Source organism: Talaromyces amestolkiae (assembly GCF_001896365.1).
Source record: "Talaromyces amestolkiae strain CIB chromosome Unknown scaffold1.1, whole genome shotgun sequence".
In the NCBI taxonomy this organism is placed as follows: domain Eukaryota; kingdom Fungi; phylum Ascomycota; class Eurotiomycetes; order Eurotiales; family Trichocomaceae; genus Talaromyces; species Talaromyces amestolkiae.
Genome location: NW_024468037.1, coordinates 682,335 through 699,405, shown reverse-complemented (window position 1 = coordinate 699,405; position 17,071 = coordinate 682,335). Strand labels below are relative to the sequence as shown.

General features: G+C 48.3%; 6 protein-coding genes across 6 annotated transcripts; 2 read left to right on the top strand and 4 right to left on the bottom strand.

Annotated features, from left to right (window-relative positions):
• Nucleotides 1-469: 469 nt before the first annotated feature.
• Nucleotides 470-4,887, bottom strand: BHQ10_000227 (uncharacterized protein; the record flags this gene model as incomplete). The annotated part of the gene is made up of 9 exons (XM_040874397.1): nucleotides 470-946; nucleotides 993-1,764; nucleotides 1,816-1,832; nucleotides 1,883-1,991; nucleotides 2,101-2,392; nucleotides 2,889-3,595; nucleotides 3,652-3,924; nucleotides 3,976-4,555; nucleotides 4,620-4,887. 9 exons carry the CDS (start codon nucleotides 4,885-4,887, stop codon nucleotides 470-472), a joined length of 3,495 nt encoding a protein of 1,164 aa, XP_040728732.1.
• Nucleotides 4,888-5,535: 648 nt separating this feature from the next.
• Nucleotides 5,536-5,968, bottom strand: BHQ10_000226 (uncharacterized protein; the record flags this gene model as incomplete). The annotated part of the gene is made up of 3 exons (XM_040874386.1): nucleotides 5,536-5,542; nucleotides 5,592-5,687; nucleotides 5,757-5,968. The coding sequence occupies 3 exons, from the start codon at nucleotides 5,966-5,968 to the stop codon at nucleotides 5,536-5,538; spliced, it is 315 nt and encodes a 104-aa protein (XP_040728731.1).
• A 1,591-nt stretch (nucleotides 5,969-7,559) lies between these two features.
• Nucleotides 7,560-9,572, bottom strand: BHQ10_000225 (uncharacterized protein; the record flags this gene model as incomplete). Its single annotated transcript, XM_040874375.1, has 3 exons — nucleotides 7,560-8,771; nucleotides 9,224-9,359; nucleotides 9,550-9,572. The coding sequence occupies 3 exons, from the start codon at nucleotides 9,570-9,572 to the stop codon at nucleotides 7,560-7,562; spliced, it is 1,371 nt and encodes a 456-aa protein (XP_040728730.1).
• Nucleotides 9,573-11,411: 1,839 nt separating this feature from the next.
• BHQ10_000224 (uncharacterized protein) lies at nucleotides 11,412-12,638 on the top strand (the record flags this gene model as incomplete). The annotated part of the gene is made up of 1 exon (XM_040874364.1): nucleotides 11,412-12,638. One exon carries the CDS (start codon nucleotides 11,412-11,414, stop codon nucleotides 12,636-12,638), a length of 1,227 nt encoding a protein of 408 aa, XP_040728729.1.
• A 358-nt stretch (nucleotides 12,639-12,996) lies between these two features.
• On the bottom strand, nucleotides 12,997-14,109 carry BHQ10_000223 (uncharacterized protein; the record flags this gene model as incomplete). The annotated part of the gene is made up of 1 exon (XM_040874353.1): nucleotides 12,997-14,109. One exon carries the CDS (start codon nucleotides 14,107-14,109, stop codon nucleotides 12,997-12,999), a length of 1,113 nt encoding a protein of 370 aa, XP_040728728.1.
• A 1,027-nt stretch (nucleotides 14,110-15,136) lies between these two features.
• Nucleotides 15,137-16,937, top strand: BHQ10_000222 (uncharacterized protein; the record flags this gene model as incomplete). The annotated part of the gene is made up of 3 exons (XM_040874342.1): nucleotides 15,137-15,371; nucleotides 15,540-16,093; nucleotides 16,146-16,937. 3 exons carry the CDS (start codon nucleotides 15,137-15,139, stop codon nucleotides 16,935-16,937), a joined length of 1,581 nt encoding a protein of 526 aa, XP_040728727.1.
• Nucleotides 16,938-17,071: the final 134 nt, after the last annotated feature.

Genomic DNA, 17,071 nt, shown 5'->3' with positions numbered 1-17,071 from the left:
TTTGTCCTGCGTGTCTATAGAGCACGTGCAATTATTGTTTGATAACATAATCATATTTTGAATCACCGACAGACTATTGGTTGAGGCAACGTCGCATTCATGCATACAATCCTTGCTTATGAGTTATGGCTCCTCCAGGAATGTGATCTGCCTTGCCTGCACTGAACAAGTCACACGACCAAACTACATATTATGAGTACACCAGTGAGTGAACATCTACACTAATATACATATACTTTTACAAAGCAGGCGGATGGAAATTATCGAGAAGCCTCTATTTCAAAGTCCTAGCCTAGAGATAATCTCCGCGCCTAGTCAGATTCATGCAGCTTTGGCACTAACCACATCAAGAATGGCCTGGCCTTCTTTGACAAAACACCGAGGCTATGTAGAACCTCGAGTATAGCATATTATCGGCGAGAGGTTCAAGCAAGGAGGTAACTTTATTCAAGGGAGGACTGAAAGGATACTAAACAACCCATCGCAACTTCACCTCCTTCCCATCCTTGACCTGCAGCGTCAACTTGCTGATTGAATCCTCCATCATATCCACCAGCCTCTTCCTCCCCTCTTCTGGCTTCTCATCTATCGTTAATGGCAACACTTCACATCGCGCGTGTCGAAACAACGTCGCCATGGTCGCCACAAACTCGACCTGCGACATCTTCATTCCAGGGCACACTCTGGGTCCGCCAGACCATGGCAAGAACGTATCTTTCGGAGGTTTGATGAGCTGATTGTTGACGTCGAACCAGCGCTTCGGATTAAATTCGGCTGCGTCCGCGCCCCAGATGCTTGTGTCGCAGTGCATGATTTGCGCGCAAACAAAGACGTCCATGGGTGCGGAGAGGAGGTGCGTTTTGCCCTCGGGGCCCGCGAGTAGTTGTGTCCCGTTGACGCAGCGGATTGAATGGAGGACGGGCGTGAAGAGGCGTAGTGTTTCCCACTGTTCTGTTAGCATTTAATCATTGTCTCTCAAGGTAAGGGCTCACCATAACAGCCAACGTCCGCGGACACAGCGCAAACCCCTTCTCATACTCATCCGCCGACACATTGGCACCGTCAAGTGCACAAAGCTCCTCGCGAATCCAGTCCTGATACTCTGGATATGCCGTAAGCAGTGTGACCGCATACCCCATCGTATTCGCCGTGGTATCAAACCCTGCGCCAGTAAAAACGAATAGATTACCACTCAACTCGTCTTCAGTCAAGTACAGCCCATTCGTAGCCGCGGCCTTTTCGCGGTTTTGCGAATATTGCAACAACATGTCCAGTACATTTTCTTTTCTTGAACCATTGCCTTCTGCTGGCTCCGCAGTGTTTTTGGTGTTTTGATGAGCTTCGAAAATCTCCCTGACGTACTGCGGCACACGTTCCATTTGACGACCGATAAACTGCAACGACTCCGGCATGAAGGGGAGTATCTTGATTCTATTCGGAATCAGGACAGCCGATATGAACGAGTCTACCACCAACGCAACTGTCTTGAAATACGCAATTCGGCCACTACCCCAGTTCTTTTCGTCGTTGCTGCTTCCGCCGCTTAGGCTTTCTGCAAAACCTGGTGACCAGGGCTGGCTATACCCATAAGCAGCCGAGCCGAGGACATTGATTGCGACGCTGCGCAGGCCGTCGAGTGTCTCGCCGCCGGGGTGGTGGACGAGATAGTCAATCATGGACTTGGCCTGGAGACAGGACTCTTTCCATACGGTGGCCATGATTCCTTCGTTGAGATGAGGGGCGATGATTCTTCGCTGCCGTTGCCTGACTCTGTAAGTGACATTCTCACAAGTAAAGAAGTATGGTAGTCATTACCAATCTTCGCCATTAGACTACACACCCATTAGTTCGTAATCACTGCTAAATGGCAAGGAGTACCTACCTGCAACACATTCTCCCCAAAAATCCCAATAAACTGCTTCACCGTGGGCGTCTGCACAAAATCCTTTCTCCGCGACAAAATCGCACTTCCGAGCGCTGGATTGGAGCACCTTCTCATACACATCAGCACTCTCCCCATCCTAATCAATCCTATCAAAAGAAAAAACAGAGGATAAAGCAAACCACATATAACACCCATCTGGCGATACAACCACAAACGTGTCCGCACCCACCCACCGCTGCACCTCGCCATCTCTCCACCTAAACTCCCATCCATGCACAAGCGTATCAAGCCGGATAAGTATCCACGGCGGAAGCTTATGTCTGAGCACAGGCATCAATGCCGGTGCCAGGACCTGCCATGGTAACGATCTTGAGAATATCGGGGTGAGGATCAGAGGGAACCCGGTGCGGAGACCGATTATGTAGAAGCGGATAAATGAGAGGAGTTTGTAGAGCAGGTAGACTGTTATTACGATTGTGGACAATTTGAGGAGATTCATCTTGAGGTCTGCTTAAGCGATCTGTTTGTACATACATAGAGGCAAAATTGAATCATGGCCTTGTCTTTCAATATATAAAGTTTATAGGACCATTAGGAGACTCTGGTATTGATCTCATTGGCCAGGACCCCGTTGTTTTAGGGCACTTGTTTTCAGCTCTACAGCCACCTACAAACTTAGCACTAATCAGAATCGATTCAAGCGGAGCGCACGCGCTTCACTAGTATACTACGTAGTATAGCTAGCTAGCTGCTAATTTTCTGTTCGAACGACACACAACAGAGTCCGAAACTCCGAAACAAGTCAAATCTGCGAGCTATCCATCAAAATTAGGGCTACGGCTAACGCGGGCCTCTAACGGTCGTGCTTCATACTGCTTATGCGTTAGCAATGTCGTAATATTTTAGCTATGCCGTACAGTATGACCTATCTTCGGTTTATACAAAGGATCAAGAAGAACCCCTCGACTCAAAGCAAACTACGATGCACAAAACCACTACGTACGTACTAACAAAGACGCAACCTGCAAACCCAAAATACCAACCAAAACCACCCCCATAAACGCACCTCCCCAAAACACCCACCAAGCCCTAAAATCCCTTCTATCAACCCACAATTCCCGCATCGAGGTCGGCTGTCTCGAGTCCAGATACATTTTGACTCTACGCAATCTAGACTCAAAGTAGGGAAATCGCACAAAAGATTCTGTTTCGGTCATGTCATTCTCCATGATGGAGAGGATCATGAATTTGATGTCTTCGGGATAAGTTGGTGGGAGGCTGGTGGTGGTGAGTTGTTGCATGGACGTTGAGGTTAGTTTGTGCTGGTCCCAGCTAGGGGTAATCCCTTTGACTGTTTTGTCTGGCGATGCGATGTTGAGAGCTACTTGGATGCTTGGTGGGAGGGAGCAGCGGTAGAAGCTCTCTGACAGGATGTCTCGTGTCGGATTTCGCAAGGGGTTGATGTCTAGCTGTTTTATGGCGGTGGTATCAACCGGTTTATCGTCCCATGGAGGCGTAAAATGGTGGATTGGGCGGCCGTCGAATGTGACCATATTATGCCACCGGATCTCCTGCTCTTCTCCCGCGGTGGTGTATCGTTTTAGTCGTCGGATGTTGCTGGACGACGTTGGTCGGAATAGGAGGGCATACGTCAGGCTTAGTTCAAAGTATGTGGGATGCGTATAATCGTGTGCGTCGCTTTTGATACATCTCTTGATTAGCCAGATATTGACTGCAGCTTGTCAAAAAAACAAAAATAGGTTTACCTGTGTAGATCAATGGCATTGTAGAAAAATGTAGGATGAGCAAAGATCCTAATCGCGTTCCGATTCGCGTAAATTTTCAAATGCTCCTTCAGACTGTCAGTCCACTCGATTTTCAGCCCTCCAAAATCTTGGAGATAGCGAATGGAAAAGATCTCCGGGTGGAACGTTGACCCAGTACTCTCCTGCAGAGGTAGTTCTGGGAACCCCTCGATTCCGACAGTCGCTTCTTCATGAGTCCTTATACGGTCAAAGAGCTCCTGAATGGATTCGGATCTGCAGCGCATATAAAACAATGCGCATAACGGTTCTCTGATTTCTCGATACCTTTTCGTGAAATCTAGCGCGGTTATACAGTCGTATACCAGCTCGCACTGTTTCTGAAAAGTTTCGACATCGTCGATATTCGGCTGGTCGAGTAAACGGCGTTCGTAACAGCTATAAAGAAGCTTCTCAAGTGACACTGACGACACGAGATGTCCGCCTTTGAGTGTCCGCGCTACAAGAGCCAGCACTTTGATTACCGTGCTAGCATCGAATGATCTCTCCTTGATAACTTTATCCGCCCCACAGGCACTCACGATATACACCTGCCTGCTCGCGATCCGGACGAGAATGAGAAGAAGTCGCGGAAGCCGCGAGAGCTCAAACAGTGCGCGCGATCGCTCAGACATTTCTTCAAAGCGAGACATCTGGAACACCTCGATTCTGAAGATGGACTCTAGCAACAAACTGCGAGAGTCGGTGAGAACGGACTCGTCGAACATGGCGTCTGCTTCGTCGTCGGCAGCGCCTCGCCAGCCGAGGAGATGGTATATCTCTGCAAAGCGGCTGAAGGCTGATGCATAGGCTTGGGKAGTTTTTTCCTTTTCTGTCTGGGTCGATTCATCGGTCTCTTTCCAGAAATCTGCAACATATGTCAGTTTATACATTGCAATCGTTTCAAATGTTGTAAGCGATGGGAGACACACTTTCGAGCTTTTGCGTGTACTGCTCATTCTCCTTCTCGATGTCGTCTACAGCCATAAGCTCGACTTTCTCCCAGTCCAGGATCTTTTCCGGCCGACCATTGTTGATTTGTTCGTGAAGCATGTTTACGACTGTGTCTTTTTCCTTGAGTTTTGCTCGTGATTTATCGGGGATTTCTGGAGTGAGGATGTTGCAGAGGTCTTGGACTTTTGTGGCCAGTTCACGTAGAGACGTGACTGTGTCTTGATCTGATGTTGTAGTCTCGGACATTTTGGCGATATGCTCAGTTTTTAGATGGAAACCATTCGGAGTTGTCGATGATATAAATTATTTATATGTGGTAAATGTCGTTTCGAGGCTGAAGGATTCTTAACAAAGCATGTGATGTGGGAGTGCCCCAACCAACCAACACAACAACCTGGCAAGGCACCTGATGTTTGCATTTAATATCCTTCTTTGACTCATTGCATTACAAGGCCATTTAATTCGTCCGTCTATGCCAGGCAGCAGCCGAAAATTCATGACTACAATTTTAAGGTGCACAGCCAAGAGAACGAGTTTATCTTAGGGCTAGCCGCGACTTATTGGTGCTTATATTCCAGCCGCTATTTTAGTCAAAAGCGTGGAACGAGGCTCTGGTAATGATACACTTGTGAAAGCGATCATATTGACAAAATGGACTCACAAGCACGTTCTCAAGATGAAATATTCCCATAAGGAAAAATGTACAAGAAGGACTCAAAATGATAGAAGCGAAAGGCAAAGTCCGCCGACTGATCGACCGCGCGGATGGACGGAATAGGATACACGCAGAAAAGAGTACCAAGTAGCCAGACGATGGTATCATCAATACTTCAGATTATTCGCGCATCGAAATAAATAGGCCCAAGAATATCGTCGAAAACGAAAGGAAGGAATTTATCGTCTGCCACGGGTCAGGTTAAAGTCTAAATCACACAGCAGTGAAAACATACCGTTTAGCATTCTCCTTATCCTTTGCAACACCATTATCCCACAGGCGAGACTTGTATGCCGGGAACGAAGTATTATTCCACACCTTGACCAGCACACTACCCATCGAATGTCAGCCTTGGATTTACCCCTCTCTTCCTTCCAACATAGCTAACAGGAAAACAAACCTCTGCGTCTGATCCTTATAATCCTCATCGCGCACCTCCTTCATGGACACCTTCAATCCATCCTTTGAGAACTTGATATTCTTCTTCTCCATCTTCGCCTTTGTCTTGTCGCTGATGTCCTGGACGATGGTGTAGACGACGAAGCCGATGACAGCGAAGAGGAAGACGACTAGCAAGAGAATAATGACGGGGACGATGCTGTTTTTGGCCATTTTGAAGGTTGTCGTGTGCGTGTTTACTGTCAGAAAGAGGGAGCGGGATGCGAGGTTGAGCGACTGGTGCCTGCTCGTATGGCTTTGTTGGTGCTTAGTGGGATTATGGAGGTCAATCTCGGTCAACGAGAGAACGGCTTGTAAATGGTAAAGAAACGTTTAAAGAAAGTCAGGAGATGTAGTCGATAGAAAAAAAAAGGTAGGAAGTGAAACAAACCGACCGAGGGGTCCACCTCCTTATGCCTTATGGGGGGGGGGAGATCGGGGCGGAGCCAGGCTTGGCCAATTAGTGTCTACAAGAACAGCCACGATCGATCTTCAGATTTGAATTTCTGTGAATACTCCGAATACACGTATGATAGATATGTCATTTTAGTATAGATGTTTTAGTACTCTGCGTTACACTGGATCATATTGTAGATTTGAGTACTGGCCTTATGAAAGTGTCGCATAGAACACCTAATAGATAGCATCTATCACATGCTGACAAGATACGATGGAAGAAACAAGAAGAGAGTAAACAATTTCCCCGAAACAGCCGTGCCTGGACTGCAACTTTAACTGTCTTTAAGAGTCTATGATAGACTACGTATTTGACATAGTCCATCACCTGATTCCTCAGGCCACAAACCCTGTCGATCAATATCGTCATGATGACTAAGGCCTGCTGCTCTGCCTTGCCCTACTCCAAAAACATTCACGACCTTCTCGATTCTCTGTGTCACTACATTGCACCCTTCAAACCCCTTGATTATAACCTTCAATTCCTCAATCTCAACCCATTCGGAAAGGCAACATGGTCGCCCTCCCCTTCTTCCCGATATGCTTCCAATGCGGCACAGACCAGAACCCCTGTCACTGCAAAGTCGTTGGTCCGACTTTAGGTACTTCTTACCACAATACTCATTTTTCAATTACAGAATATTCTTGCTAATAGACGATAGGATTCTTTGGATGCGTTATTGCGGGTGTATGTCTCCTCGACCACGAGGCAGCTAGTGAGCACTAACGAGGTGTAGGTAATATGCTGGCCTGCATCCATATTCTGTGGCTGTAATGCGACGCAGACGGGGAAAGAGTATGTCTTTTCTTTTTCTGGTTTGACAATTTGTGGTTGACTGCGGCTGACCTTTCAGTTTACTCGCATTTCCGGTCAAGTTGAATGGGGAAATCAGTGATGCTATACCTATTTGATCCCGGTTATAGAAGGTTGGAGGAATTATGTCGTGTTAGAGCATGTTTCATTTGTTTATGGATATCACCTGTGACGTATCAATCTAGTGTTTAATAATGTCTACGCTGTATCATTAGAGGTCCATGTACCAGTGGCAAGCCACATGCATTATAAATAACAATTAAGCCAACTACTTACAAACAATACAACGAACGTAATCTGCAGGAAACAATCAAACCATAAAAAAAAAGCAAGCAGACAAGGTATCTTGTGAAGAGTCGAGACAGCAGGCAAACATCAAACAAGTCCAGTCAAGTCATTCGTCGCATCACCGCGAATTATATAACGTTCATTCTTTTCGTAGACAAGAAACAATTTGCTTCGCAGCTCCGTATAATGAGAAGAAAATAAAAAAGTCTATTTCAGCTTTTCTTTGAGCTTCTGGAAAAATCCACTAGCGCGGTTCTTCTTCTTCTTCTCCTTGGCGTTGTCCTGAGTAGAAGCTCCGACGGCCTTGGACTCTTCCGCAGTGGTGCCAGAGGCGACACCGGTGGTTACGGTAGGTTGAGTTTGAGTGGCAGTCGCGGGAGGAGAGGTGGTGTTGGGAGAGACATCGGCAGAGTCGACGGCAGCAGTGGTAGGAGCTGTGGCGGCGGTAGCAGCGCTAGTGGTTGGTGCTGGTTCGCCGGATTGTTCAGTAGGGGCAACCTTTGACTGTAACTCCTGCTCAACCTCCTTCTTCTCTTCAACGACGGCTGCATTTGCAGCCGCTTCGGGGTCTTGGTGTGCCTTTTCAAGCGACTCCTTGACGACTTCTGGGACACCGCTAGCTGGGACGGCAGAGGCACCTGCGACCCCAACCTTGCTCTGGAGTTCCTTCTCAACCTCTGCCTTTTCCTCAACTGCTTCCGCATTTGCGGCTGCTTCAGGGTCTTGATGGGCCTTGGTAAGAGACTCCTTGACAACTTCCGGGACATCGCTGGCCACTTCGGCGTTCTTTTGCGATTCAAGAGGAACCTGCCCTGCAAGCGCAGAGGTGGTTGAAGTAGGGTGGGCAGATTGGATCGTCACACCAGGCTCAGAAGTCTCAGGGGGGTTCAAAGGAAGACTAGACTCGGGAATAAGACCACCTGCAGGCACAGGAGGGACTGAGAGCACATCGGCTTTAGGCTCTTCCTTCTTCAAGAAGGAAGGATCACTGGCGTCGGCTTCATAGCCTTCCTTGTCGGTCCTAACGGTTGATTCGACAGTGTTGGTGTGGATGGTGCTGGGTTCCGGGACGGGTTCTCCAGGAGCAAGCTTCACTGGGTTTGCGGCCCCATTGGTGGCGGGAAGAGGGTTGACGGATAGTTCGTTGACTTCAGTTGCGGGGGTTTCGGGGAMCCCGCCAGGCACTGACGAGCCGTTTTCCTTGGGGACCTCGCCTGCCAATTGGGCGGTAGTGGCTTCGGGGACGACGCCAGCCATGACTGCTGCAGCGGTATTTCCTCCGGTCAATGATTCAAATTCGGTGGTTGGTTTGGTGGTTGGTTTCAAGTCCTCGGGTAGGAGAACGTTGTTTATGTTGTTGTGTCCGTCGCTTTCTTGACGAGCGTCGCTATCAGTGACCCAAGCTCCGTCAACAACAAACTACAATAGTTAGTCGAAACTGTGGACTGTGGTCTTGAGAAAAAGAGTAGTGACAAGAAAAAAACGAAAAGGCAGGCAGCTGGCGGGGTAGTCTCAGCTTATAAAGTCAAAGAAGGGACTAATTAAATTAACGTGGTTGACTGATGCAGGCGGTGAAATGACGTCACGGGATGACGCCTCAACAAGCCGCAATCTCGACTGAAACACGGGAGTCATGGTCGCACGACACAATTTATAAAGACGGGACAGGAATGAGGTTCACTTCCTCTGCGTAGAATTTGATTCCTGACTGACCGGCCGGTTGACTACAATGGATGTTGTTGTCCTTCGGGATGTTCGCACCGCAATCGCCAMCCGCCAGCCGCCAGCCGCCATCCACAAGCAATCGGGAGGAAGAAGCACGAACGGAGACAGACGAAGACGGAATATGCAACGAGACGGTTTTAACGTACCTTGTATTGGACCTTTTCTTCAATAGCTGGAAGGTGCACCTCCTTCTCGAACACACTGCCCTTCTTTTCCAGCTGAACCGTCTTTCCCCAATCGTCGAAGGTACCGGTTACGAAAACCTCGTTTGCCTCGCGCGGCCTGCGATAGCTGTTAGCGACTACTCCGTGCATTTGGATCGATTGAGTTGGCAGTCATAAAAGCGTAGGAACAAATGGGTAGACGGCGCATGCTATACGCTGTCCGGTATTGTGCGGAATGGATTGATAAAGAATGCGCCGACGTAGAAACAATTGAAACATGTAGTATCCAGAGGAAAAAATAGACATACCATCGGAAAACGTAGGTGCCCATGATATCGTCGAATTGGCGCCACTCAAGTCGCTCTCAGAAAGAAGGATAATCGCAGAATAGTGAATTGTAGGAAATAGATTATAGAATGTGTGTGTCTCTCACACAATTCAAGCGCACGGTACCTGAAGAAAGTGATAAACGCAGAATGGGCTAGGTGGATGAGCTAAATATGAATTATGAGCAAAATTCTCGATTGTGATTCTTGAAAGTTCTCTCTGATGACGGGGAAGCGATCTTTTCGGCCCGCACGGACTGGGCTAGCCTGTGGCAGACAATGGAGTTCACCGCTCAGTGGGGTCGTCTGAAGAGCAGCAGAGAGAGACTGTGGTGGCTGGGATGACTTAGCATAGTATAAGTATTCAGTTGCTAGCATTTGCCGGTTAGTAAGAAATAAAGGTTACAGTCATAGTCGAAGATTATTGGCATTGTGCGGTCAAATCGGTCTGGCTGGGCCTGGGATGACGACGTGGACCAATCAGTGGTAATGGCCTTTCATAGACAGAGAATATTAGACTACTTGCACCTTGTTCGTCTAGAGTAGAGATATATATTGATCTTACACATGCTTCGACTGTAGTAGTATCGTTAACTCGCAATTGCTGTAGGCTCAACAATAGTTTGTGACTTGCAGAGCAGCTGTTCATGCCTCAGGCACCGATGACGGGCTAGCGGGAGCTTGGGCCTCTGACGTAGTCGACATCAGACAATCATGGACATACTACTATGGGCATACTACATACTACCATGTATACCATGCTAATACAGGGCTAGAGTAATTCTCTCGTAAAGCATATTCTTACTCTCCACCAGGTTCATCCTACCAATTGTTTTTCGGTGGATCAGTACGCTCAAATGTTGAGCAACCTGGACATTCATGTGATGCCGCAAACGGAGTAGGTATCATACAATTTGCCACCCAACGCCATGTCTTCCATGACCAGCACTCGCTGTGTTCTAGAAGGATGCGATAAGAATTATTCATTTTTTTTTCTGGTGACACTTTAAATCTTCGACTTGGAGACTTCAGGTTTTGCGACACCAAGCTAACCATAGCGACATGCCATCTAACAATAAGCATTAATTTGAGCATTGCTTAATTGAATATCCGATAATTGAATTGATTAGACTACTGCTCGGAAAGCTGGAAAAGCCTCCCGTAGACATTGCTATGTAGACATGGCAAAGATGATGCCCCGCACCTTATGCATTAACCTTCTGGGCACCATCCTTCAATCCTCCCCGACACCTCCATTCAATGTTAATTGATCCAAAAACGTCTAATGACTTGCAGAGACCCTTGCATGTTTCCGTCTTTTCTTTAAACAACTGTTAGTAGGAGATCGCTGTGTGTCTGCAGGGATCCTGTTTAGGATCCTCGTTAGAGAGTGCTCCCCACCTTCCCGTGCAGTTCTGCAGATCACGCGTCTTCTTGTGACCTTCCAAGGTTCTTCTGCCGATTCTTCAACCTCTTAGTACTCCTTCCACTGTCTACCCCAGACGCCTCGCTCGCCTCGCCTCGTCCTGGTCTTGTTCCTTTATCGTTGGATCTCTTTTCTTTTTCCTCTTCTCCGCACAATCAGTCCTTCTACATATCTCGCCTTTCCACCACCCCGCAATCGACGTCCAGTATATGAGCTACGACGTACCATCGGCTCTTTGCCTAGACGACAGCCCCTGTTTCTTTTTTTAAAGACGAACCAATCTTCTACTCACTCTTCCATACCCCTCGACTTTACGCAACTACTCGTCGTCGACTATTTTGACCTCACGTCGCCTACGTCACCATCAGCACGGTATTCCCCTCATTGACGACAGCCCAAGACGACTCAACCGGCCAAAATGGCCTCCAATTCCAGCTTCCCCGGCACGAACCCTTTTGCCCCCGGCTCTGCCTCGTCCTTTGCTAAAATATCCGAAGAGGAAGAATACGGTGTGACTTCGCCGACGGATCCTAGCTTCCGAGACGGGCATGCGGGGACGACGTCACGAAGTCCCTTTTTGAGCGTAGCCGAGCTCGACGACGACGATAAACTGCACAACGAAAACAATAATAGCAGCCAAAATCACGCGAATATATTTGCAAGCCCCTTTCGAGACAGTGGAGAAGGGTTTAGCGCGGCCGATCTCAATGCTGCTCGACCTGCTGCGGGCCAAGGAATGCCGAATAACTATGCTTTGGGTCGACGCACATCCGTGTCTGCCGAGTCGTTGAATCCCACATCCTCTGGATCAGACAGTTGGAGTCCGCCATTTCATCCGAAATCAGATGACCAGGTCTCGAGGTTAAAGAAAGCTGTCAGCGGTAACTTCCTGTTCTCGCATCTGGATGACGAGCACCTCAAGACGGTATTGGATGCACTGGTCGAGAAACCAATCCCAGCCAAGGATATTAAAGTCATCACACAGGGCGATGCCGGTGATTACTTTTATATTGTCGAAGAAGGCACCTTTGGAGTGTTTATCAATCCTACGGGAGCGGCACAGGCTGGTCCCGATGGACTCGGCCATCAGGTCGGAAGTATAGGACCTGGAGGCTCGTTCGGAGAGTTGGCATTGATGTACAATGCCCCACGAGCAGCCACTATAATGTCTCTCGATCCCAAATCGACACTGTGGGCATTGGACCGTGTGACCTTCCGACGAATTCTAATGGACTCAGCTTTTCAACGACGACGCATGTATGAAGCGTTCTTGGAGGAAGTGCCGTTGTTGTCGTCGCTGAAACCCTACGAACGATCCAAGATAGCAGATGCATTGGACACGATCAAATACGCTGCGGGATCAACCATTATTCGTGAGGGAGACCCAGGTGATGCCTTTTATCTGCTGGAGGCAGGTGAGGCCGAAGCCGTCAAGGCCGGTACCACGGTCAAAGAATATTCGCGCGGTGACTACTTTGGCGAGTTGGCGCTTCTAGACGATAAGCCGCGGGCAGCAAGCGTGATGGCAAAGACAGACGTAAAAGTGGCTCSATTGGGRCGCGATGGATTCAAGAGATTGTTAGGTCCTGTTGAGCAGATCATGCGCCGGACGGATTATGATGTTGATCCTACCAAGGCTACTTAGTGTTTTTGTTTGGAGTTACGACATTCGTTTCTATTTTATATCTAGTCAAATTATACTTCAAATGATCTAGTTAGGATGGTAGTAGCAGTGTTAATCTTATTTGACTTTACTCGATGAGTATGCCCTATTCCTACTGGAATTGTAGTTGGCTACTAGCCGCGTCTGGCATGTGTGCCTCATACGTACTTAAGAAGTATGATGGTATGGCACTAGCCGCAGTCCAGTTGACCGGCCGATATACGGCTTGTTGGCGGTAAGCCGCGCTTAGATTGATCTTCAGTGGGACTGTATCCCACAATCCTCCAGATCAGTTATAAGGCCTCTGACCATAAACGCAATGCCTAAGTCCGTCAGTCATTTATCCAAGAGCAAAGAGGGAGAGAGAGAGAGAGACATACACCCTCGAGTACATATGATAATTCAAATTCCTCAAATCCTTCCGCACCCCATCGAGCAGCGTATATATCCTGGGGGTATCCCATTTGAGCACCCTCGAAAACAGCGCCAATCCATACGGCTCAATCGACTCCATCATCTGCAGATTCATATACATCGCCAGCTCCTTGAGACGTCTATCCCTCGGCCAGGGAGACAAGGGGCATTTTTGCACATCTTCACGCACATTCGCAAACCCTGCATCGCATACAAGACGGTATATGTGTGGCGCAATATTCATTTCCTTACCGAACGACGCCGCTGCTTCGCATAGCGCTACTTGGTATTCGTGATAGGCCGAGTTGGTTGGTAGGCTGTTGTCATCGGTCGATGCCCAGGTCTCGAATTCGGTTAGCTCAATCCAGCCTCCCGGGGCGAGGTTGTTGTATGCCCTAGACAGAAGTCGAGGCCAGTCGGCTATACTGCCCGCCATACTCCTGATGTGAATATAATCGAATTTCTGTCCGTCGTCGGTCGACAGCTGATTATAACTCCAGTCTGATTCTGCGTCGTCAATCTCGAACCTCAGATTCGGCGGCACCCAGGTTGGTTGAATATATGACAGGTCTGTGGCGATGACCTGCGTATCTGGTCGCGCATCTGCGAAGTCGATTGCCCACAGTCCCGTGCCGCAGCCGATATCCAACGCTTTGTTGATTTTAGGTGGTAAGGGGGCACGATATAATTCGCCGCCGAACATCAACAAGTAAATGTGGTGTTGCATGTCCATGCGGTCTTGCTCTAGTTCGTCGTTTGGTAGTGGGTAGGAACCGGCGCGAAAGGCGTGGTAGCGGCGCCCATTTTCGTATTGGTAGTTGAAGATGCTGTCGTTGAGGGAGGTGGTGGAGCTGGCTTTGTCGTCGCCTAGGGCGGAGTCGTTGTCGTCGTCGTCTTGGGTATGGTAGTAGAATCCTGCTGGGGCGATGGTCGTGGTGTCTGCGATGAGAGTGTCGTTGTTGTTGTCGTTGTTGGTGAATATTGGAGTTGACATGGTGTTTTCATTAGGGTCCCGCCATCCTGGAGTATATTCAACCATGTTCAATGTTGATAGCCTTCAAGCGGGTGATGTAGTGTTGAAGAATGATATCGGTGTCAAGCAACCCGGAGAATATATCATCTGATCGAAACTCTCAAAAACAGATATTTCATCGTGCAGCAGCCACACAACCTTAGGCCAGAACTGACAGGTCGCTACAGTCCAAAGCTCAGCTAGCCACTCAGGAAATATTATAAATCCACTGTACGGAGTGTTAATGGTTCAATGATTCAAATTACTTGTAATCTGCACAACATTTCAACGATAAGACCCAAGTTTGCGACTTTCAGAGTGGATCATCAACGTATGACAGTATGCACTCCATGCTTAGGCCGATGCAAACACGCGATACTAGACAAGCAGCGAATGGCCAAAAGTCACCGGGGGAATGGGCCCCTTGTTTAGTGACTTTAGCAAGATTAGTTGGCTTTAGTGAATTTAGTCTGGCGGTGGCCGTGGATTTCTTGCTTGGGGCGCGACTTAGTGTCGTTTGGTCGAGATTACTACGTAGTAAAGGGTTAGTGGCTGGGAGACTAGCGTTAGTACGGAGTTGCACGGTTGCACCTGAAAAAACCAGGAAACTCCGTGCTTTTCCTTAAACAAATCTTCAGGCCATATTTGTCCATCGGAAAAGGACATGCGACAAATCATACACACGCAATTAAATTATTTGTACAAATCTGGCCAGCACTCAAGTATGTAGTGTTGTGTTGGACTGCTTTGTGACACCAGGTAGCCATGATGCCAAAAAAAAAACGAATATATTTAGGTTCATTATTTTTACACCGTTTGTCTGCTTCATACCGCGTGCTTTGACGAAATCCTATGTATCGCTCTAATTTATACCTACATAATCAAAGTATCCACCACCTCAATAATGGGTTCGTTCGTATCTGCTCCACTCGTCTCAAGTATTAATCTCTGCCACCGGCTCCTCTTGACTTGGACCATGCGGAGTGCGTACGCTGCAGTCACGACTCAGGACTGAACTGAACAGTGTAGAGAGTGTTAGAGACATCATTCAGAGATGTTCGATCATGACGCACCTGCACCATTGGCTGGCGTAGTGGCCACAGTGATCGTCTTCGCGGCCGTTGGTAGTGCAGCCCTCGCTATCTATCGCCTATGCTTCAGCCCGTTGGCGCTGGCAAGGGTGCCTGGCCCCAAAATTGCGGCCATCACGGCTTGGTATGAATTCTACTGGGACTGCGTGCAGCAAGGCCGGTATTTGTTCAAAATTGAGCAGATGCACCAAAAATATGGTCCGTGTCTTTGCTTTTCCCCATCTTTTCGCCCCATATGTGTAATACTTCCGATACGCCCTCTAGACTCACTGTTCCATCTGATACCTCTATCATGCAAGATGTTTGACTAGCTCGCTGTCAAATTTCAACTGTTCGTAAAATTGACATCTGATCTGACGTTGACAGGCCCCATCGTTCGTATCAATCCGTGGGAAGTCCACATCCAAGACCCCTCTTACTGGGACACCATCTACACCAACAACAAAATCGACAAAGATGCCTGGTTCTACCGCGCCTTTGGCGATAACAGAGGCACCGTCGGCACGGGCCCATGGGATCTCCATCGCCGACGACGCGCGGCCATGGCCAAATTCTTTTCAGCTGCCAACGTCGCCCGTCTAGAGCCCAAGGTGCTGGCACGCGTACAGAAACTGCTTGATCGGGTAGAAGAGTTTCGCCAGACCGGCGGAGGTCAAGCAGCGGTGCTGCCCATATCGCATGCATTCCGCTGCTATGCGACGGACGTCATCTCGGATTATGCAGCTCCGCATACGAGAGACTTTTTGAGTACCCCGGATTTCTCGGCTACCTTCAACCAAGTGCTGAGAGACTTTTCCGAGATTATGCTCTGGCACCGACATTTCCCGATTGTGTTTCCCATATTTGGCGCTATACCGCGCTGGCTGATTTCCATGATGGATTCAACGGGTGCGCAGATTGCGGTGCTGGATAATCAGGCCGTATGTTTTTGTCTATACCGATCCTCGGAAGCAGTAACTAAATGACAAGTAGAGCCTGCTTAAACAAGCGCAAACGGTGATAGCCACCAAAGGCGTTCCGCCAGAGAAGTCTTCGCCTACCGTCCTAGATGCCATCTATACATCCGATGTGATCGGTCCTGAAGAAAAGACTCTACCACGCATGATGGCCGAAACACAGGCTATTCTCGGCGCCGGAACCGAGACTACCGGCAATACATTGTCGAATTTCGTCTACAACGTACTATCCAACAAATCAATCGTACAAAAACTAACAACAGAACTGGGAGAAGCATCATCAGCTTCAGCTTTGCTCGATTACAAAACGCTAGAAAGATTACCCTACCTACAAGCATGTATCAAAGAAGCACTCCGTCTGGGCATGGGCGTCGTCGGCCGTCTCCCACGCATCAACCAAACCGAATCAATGACCTATACCACAAAGATATCCAACGGCGAATCATCAAGAACATACACCTTCCCACCCGGCACCGTCTTATCCATGTCCATAATTGACATGCATCTCAACGACGACATCTTCCCCAAGCCCCGCCTCTTCAAACCCGAGCGCTGGCTTGACAGTTCCCCAACCCATCTCCGACAAATGGAGAAATCTTTCGTGCCATTCGGTAAAGGGGTGAGAGGCTGTCTAGGGATCGAATTAGCCAAGGAAGAACTCACCCTAATGGCGGGGAATCTGTTTCGACGGTACGGAAGGAACCTTGAGCTTTATGAGACGTCAGAGAGGGATATTAGTATCGTGCATGACTATTTTGCGCCGTTTGGGCCGAAGGATAGTAAAGGCGTTAGGGTGGTTGTTCGTTGATTTATGTTGTGCGTAATGATTAATGAATGTATATATGTAGTACACGGCAATATGTATATAAACGTTTCTTGATAGAAACACAAAGAAAGATACAAACTGGAAATTCTTTGGTGTTGCATTGTTAGGGTTATTGC